The following is a 6,684-nucleotide window of genomic DNA, read 5'->3' as shown; positions in this document are numbered from 1 at the left end:
ACAAAAACTCTGGCTATGAATGCATATTACGGATCAGACAATGCACCAGACAGATGCTACGTTATGCACATCCAAGTTGGCACGCGTTCAATTTGACCCATGAGTGAAGATTATTCAGTTCGCTGTGCGTGATGATTGGATGATCACAGAACATCTATCTTTGTGACAGCTTAATTTTGATTTGACAGGAGATAATGGTTGACTTATGTTTCAGAACAAAGGTAAATCTGGTGTGTTCCACATAAATAAATGGCGACAGGAACTCGTCATAGGAAGGATGGTATTGTTTTTAGCTTACCATTGAAGCTTATTAAATCGTTTATCATACAGTTTATCAATGTTTGATATCTGAACTGCTGTAGAGGTACAAAATATTGGTCTTGTATCTTGGCCAAAACTATAATTAATCTACATTCCTCGTTAAACTCTTTCAAAATTTCATTGTATTGTTTTACGGTCTACGTAAACAACAATAAAACCTGGTAGCTCTGCTGATATCTAAATATGTATGACAAACCACCAGGTGTAGTGATGCCGGACAGAAGTTGGCATGCCTTCAATTTTTTTATCGCATACGAGTGAACATCATTCACTTCGGTGGGCGAGATAATTGGGGGCACCCCAAAACACCTTTCTTCGGCAAAGACTATGACAACTTAATTGAGCAATCACTATAGTCTTAAAAAGTAAGAGTTTGATACCAACATTCGAAAATTTTAGTTGTCTGGTATGTTTTCACGCCAGAATATGTACATAAATCATATTTTGAAAGAAGAAGAATCATTTTTGTCTCAAATTTGAGGCCAATTAACTTGTCACCAGAAGTCAATTACCGGTGACATATGACTATGAGAGTTTCCCCTCAATTAAACAACACACTTTGAGGTTTGCTGTGGCAGACAACAAATCAGAGGGGCGCACACAACTCTGGGATTTTAGTCAGCACTTAAACAGTAAACACTTCTTGAAATGTACCAGATAATTGCCTCCGCAAAGAAGATTATGTTTTCGGTAGCGTTTTAGGTGTATGTATGAATGCATGTATATACGTAGAAGACCAGCATAACTCCAGAAAAACTGGATGTATTGTAACATTATTGACATACTGTCACTGTAGTAGCTGTATTTACCCGCTGGACACGTAGCACGCATTTATAATCTGCATTCAATGTTCAAAGATCAGTAGACTTGTGTTTAAAAAGTTGTGCTTTTGTTAGTATGCGTGCATCCTCATCGTAACAGGCACCTCCCGCACTACAACGTAGTGTCCACATGTAGGGCTAAGACAAGAGGGTAGGTGGGGAGAAGACAAAACAGAAAATGTTCTAGCGATCGGTGGCTTTAAGTTTGCGATGAAGCGGGCACCGCGAAAACCGCAAACATTTCTGCATTTACAGTAATATCTATCAAAAATACAATGTATCAGAGGGAAACGTGTCAAGTTTTACGCTTTACCGAATCAGTAATGACAGAATTCATCACCCTTGTAACTCTTACCCATATCACAACTATTCACCTTATCTAAACCTTTCTAATGCTTTGAAGTATTTTTAACTCCACCAGTGCATGTATTTCTTCATCTGAGAAAAGATCTAGTGCCGAATCTTTTACTGGGCTAATTTTGGTGTTTATTGCAAGAATCACACTCCTTAAACTTGTACATGCGTATCAGTACTAAGATTTAACCTTTTTGCAAGCTATAGCTAGTTATCGAAGGATAATCTGAGTAAAAATGACATAATTTCGGTCTAGTAGTCCCTACAACATATACATTCATGTTTGCTTGCTAAAAATATCTTTGTAACTTGGACATTTTTCTAACTCGCAACATACCATGTACAAATAAAACAGACAAAAAACTTCCCGCAGACCTTTTTATTTGCAGAGGAAAAAGTGACAACAGATACCCACCATTCTAACGCATGAATGCAAGTTAAGTCTAAGTTGCCAAAATAATTATATCTATATTTCTAATATAACAACCTAATCGAGACTAGTGTTGTTGATGTTAACTTATGGGTCGGTATCGATTGTGAATTGTCAAACTATACTGTACTTCATACAACAAAGATAAATACAACAATCTGTTTAATGTTTTACAATTAAGGTTTGCATGGTATGGTGCAAACTCTGGTGTTCATGGTTAGAAAACAGAATCTCAATCATCCTTGGTGTAAAAAGAGAGTGTCATCACAGGATATGTTGCTCTTCTTCTATTATTTTCTCAAATACTTTATTTATTTAGTTATTGATATTGATCTACACCTACACATTGGATACTTTAGGGTTTATAAACAGCTAGTGTTTTTTCCACGGCAATCATACAGCTCTATGCAGTGAGTACAATATAAAAACACGTTAGGCAGCGGCTACACTACACAACTGTTTCAGCTGTCAACTAAATCTAGATGAAGTCTCGATCTTTTCTATAATACCATATAATATACATGGTCTTCTAATTGTGGTATTGTGCACAAAAGCAATGTTAACAGCATAACGTTTATGTAACGTTACTTGTTGTGGTAACTATGGAGGATACATGGTTATTGAAATTAGATAGCTGATAACTTAAGTAAGAGCCGTACAAAGCAATTTAATGCACATCAATATCGTTAAAATACAATATTCTATGCTAAGCTCAATACCACTTTCCACTTAGAACAGCTGCTTCCAACTAATGCATAAATGATAAAATGTCGATCTTATCTGTCTGAAACAACTTTCTATTATTCTTGAAATGCAGCAAAAAATAAAAAATCATCAAAATGTTGAATTAAGGGAAGAAATACCACCGCAATATACACCGCAAATAATTTCTAGAGTTGTACGTCCTATTCAATAATACGTATAGATAATGACTAGAAATGCTTTACTTGTGATCATCAAATTTCAATATAATTCTGCATCCTGATGATGTGATAACAGGACTACAGACCAAACGGTGATGTTATCTGAAACTCACATTCTACTCTGTATCACAAGAAATTCTCAATTTCTTCTCAACCGCGTCGCCTAATTTGACCATCTGAGCGTCTCTGGTCTCTCCTCCTAGATGAGCGGTTCGTCTGGCGGCGGTGTCTCCTCCTCCGGCGGTGGTGTCTCCTCCTCGGCGGGCTCATCGCATTGCAGAGGAGGTGACAGCCTGTACGCACTGAACCCGCTCTCATCGGAGATGGTATATCCAGGATCTGACACCACTACCCTCGGCCGGGGGCAGCACGGTGGCTCTGCGACTGTACGTGGAGAGATAGATGGTTTACTTATATATTAGGTTGCCTAGAAATCAAAATATCATATTAGTACATCTGTGGAACGGAGACTTTGTATACTGATTGTCGTGTGCTTGTCCGTGCGATGTCTGTGAGCAAAATAACTGGAGATGGATGGATTGTTTTATTATTTGGTATGCTTTTTTTCACTGTGATACAAAGTCACTTTTTTTACAATATCTTGTAACATGATATTTATATCACAGGTAGCCTGCAGTTTATCAACTCAGTTGAACGCGTAATGTTGCACAGACACTCGATAAAGGAAATTCAACTTTTCAACCAATTGCAACAGTTTGGCACGGCAACTATATTGATTAAGGTTTGTTTTAGTTGATGTAACTTACCTTTCTCGCAGATGTAGTTCTTGCGCAGCCAGCAAAAGTGGTTGTTCCACTGGTAGTTAAACTGGGGGCGGATCTCGACACATTTCTCCCAATTTATACCTGCGAAAGTGTCGGGTTGCCCGTCAATTGGAGACCAGTCGTCGAAGTCACCTGCTGCTGTGTCCAACACGCTTCCGTCGCACCAGCGGTACTGTGGCTGTCGAAATGTTAACAAAATGGTCATCAAAAAGGTGTGCGATGAGTCTTACACCCCTTTGCTCTAGAGACTGCGACAGCTGAGCGACTAAATATTAGATGACCCATTGAAATCCATAGATAAAGAACGTTTTTGTCAGGTCGGTAGATCAATTGAACTTACGAAACTTCTGTAATTATAATTAAAGAAGGTTGTGTAACGAAGAAGACTTTGTTCAAAAAGGCTTTACACTTATTCATTTCTTCACACTGGTTCCATACATCAATTGATCAAGAAGGATAGTGCAGTTGGAGGTTAAGCCTGGTCCTGGCCTCTGGTCGGTGATGTATGTACTATGTATGGAAGTAAATTATCAAACAGAATTTAAAAAAAAAAAAAAACTGATTCCTGAAATAGTCAGGCATTGTCTATTCTGAAAAAAATCTTTATTCAGGCCTCCAATTTGACCAGACTCTGTTGTATTTGCTAGTAATATGGTTGACGTTTAAAATGTCATTCACACACTGACAAAAATATTATTCCCGCATTGATAATGTAACTGTGCATACTGACGATACAAACTTACAGAAGGAGCAGTCAGATCGTCCAGCCCGATCCAGGTCTCGGCGGCGTAGGTGGTTTGGATGCGGTTGTCGATGAAAGCGTCAAGTGCAGCTGACTTGATGACCACCAGACGGGCGCCTTCCTCCTCACAGGTCTGCTTGGCATCCTGGTAGGTTCTGCGATCATCTCTGGCAGAGAACCGCAGGCACGGCCCGTTCACCATCACGCGCTCGTAGTTAGCCGGACAGGCGTCTGTGGGTGACAATTTGTAACGTCAGACGATTTTTCTTCATTTGCTGTTACTTATCTTTTGATTGTTGGATGCGTCATTTTACATTATCGAAAATTTCTTTTATGCTTTCGTTGTTTCGTTAATAAAACGTGAAGGACAATGCCCGGCCAATTTACCTTCATCATTTTGAAAAAAAATTAAAAGTGCCATTTAAAAAGCAAAACGTAAACGTTCCATTTCCCTCGTCATAATGTATCTTATTGTGGGTTTATCCACTTGTCATCATAATGAGTTAACCTTGTAATCCATAGTGAATTATCGAAAAGGGTAACCGCTATCACATTACTGGAATATGATAGTCCACTTCTGGTTCTGATTAATCGGATGCCACTCATGAAAAGACTCACAAATCAGTTAGGGACTTATTTTCATAGTTAATAAAAAACAAAGGACTCTTCAAAGACTGTAGAGGCAGAACACAATGGGTGATGATGATGATGAATGAAAAACAGTACAATGATACAATGATGAATATCTGGAAATTAATTGTGATATGAGGGTGTGTACTTGAGGGACGCCCTACCAATGGAACTGTACACGGACATCCTCCAGGTTCCACCGCACATCTCGTTTGGATCTCCGGTGCACGGACGGTTACACTGACTGTCTGGTAGCTGGGGACCAAGGTTGTCGAAGTTCTGCTGGGTCCCACAGAAACACTGCGAAGAATACTCGGTCGCTATTTGAGGAAAAGAAAAGAATTCGTGAAAAAGTTACATTGGGAACAGGCCTGGCATTCACCATAGGTTTTATGAATTGGAAATGAGGATGGAAAGTAAGATAATCTATAGATAGAAAAAAATCGATCAGCTACTGTTATGTTTGATTTTTTGCAGGGGTGGATTAAACATTGTACATTTTAGAAGGGAATTGAGCAGGATGGTTTAAGTAGAAAAATATTTTTGCAACATGGACAAAGGGAAATTTCAGAGACTATTTAAGAGTACCATATTTGTTTGAGAATTGTACATTGCAACTTATTTCATAACAAAAGATCTAGTTTCTTACCAGCATAGGGGTAGCCCTGGTTCTTGCAGTGGTTCCAACATAGGAGTTTAGTCATCGCCTGGTGACCCAAAATGGGGGAGTTGGGGAACTTACGGTTAGGGCGGTCATAAAAACATCCATGGTAATGGCATCTATCTGTTATTGAGGAAAAAAAACATCGGTATTATATGGATTGATATCAATGTTACAATGTGCCAATGGACGGAGGTAAGATAATATATTTATTTATTTATTTGGATTCTCCACACTGGAGGGTATGGCGGAACAGGTGTCAAATGACACCTTTTCGAAGCCGCCATACCTTAAACATAACAAAGATACATCAATTCATAATATACATGAAATACAAGAACAGATATCAACTGACATATATACCGACACAAAAACTTACTGTATAAATCGCAAATGAACCGCTCGAATTTCAATTACAAACCAAGGCCGGTGTGGCTCAGACATGCCAGACGATGTCAAATTAATGTCTGTCAAATCCAGTTAAACATTAAACTGTTCTGACTTTAAAGCCGGACACTCTAAGAAATCAAAGGTTTCCTCGATTAAAATACATCAAGAAAACATTGAGTACATTTTGGCTAGTAGATAGGGAATTACCTCTTGGCTTGTTGCAGCAGATCTGCTTGTGCACGTTGTCCGTGATTACCTCCGGACGTATGAAGTCCGACAGTTTGTACACGTGGTCGCGACAGTTGGCGATTTCGTGTAGCTTGACGTCGTTCACGCAACTCCCGACGCCGATGGCGAACGTCTGGACGCCCATGCTGTGCAGGACCGAGGCTGGGCCCGTGACGGGTCCTGAGAATCCGTCGGTCAGAACAATCACCACATCGGGAGCGTCCGCGCGGTTACCGTTGGTTGGTAGCAGCATGGTGTTGGCCACGTATTCGAGAGCTTCACCGGTGGAAGTCCCACCCCAAGTTGGCCCTAACAGATACGCCACAATACCAGCGAGTAGACTAGCCTTACTGTAGGTAAAAGGCAAGCACAGAAAGAAAATGCATCAAAGGGCATCGC

General features: G+C 39.7%; 1 protein-coding gene across 1 annotated transcript; it reads right to left on the bottom strand.

Moving 5' to 3' along the window:
- Positions 1-1,863: 1,863 nt before the first annotated feature.
- On the bottom strand, positions 1,864-6,650 carry LOC118429674. The gene is made up of 6 exons (XM_035840259.1): positions 6,265-6,650; positions 5,656-5,790; positions 5,171-5,326; positions 4,378-4,607; positions 3,617-3,812; positions 1,864-3,233 (listed from the first exon to the last, which is right to left on the bottom strand). The coding sequence occupies exons 1-6, from the start codon at positions 6,536-6,538 to the stop codon at positions 3,049-3,051; spliced, it is 1,176 nt and encodes a 391-aa protein (XP_035696152.1). The 5' UTR covers positions 6,539-6,650; the 3' UTR covers positions 1,864-3,048.
- Positions 6,651-6,684: the final 34 nt, after the last annotated feature.

Source organism: Branchiostoma floridae, chromosome 13, assembly GCF_000003815.2.
Source record: "Branchiostoma floridae strain S238N-H82 chromosome 13, Bfl_VNyyK, whole genome shotgun sequence".
NCBI classification, from domain to species: domain Eukaryota; kingdom Metazoa; phylum Chordata; class Leptocardii; order Amphioxiformes; family Branchiostomatidae; genus Branchiostoma; species Branchiostoma floridae.
Note: the sequence above shows the minus strand (reverse complement) of the source record. Positions and strands in the feature narration are given on the sequence as shown.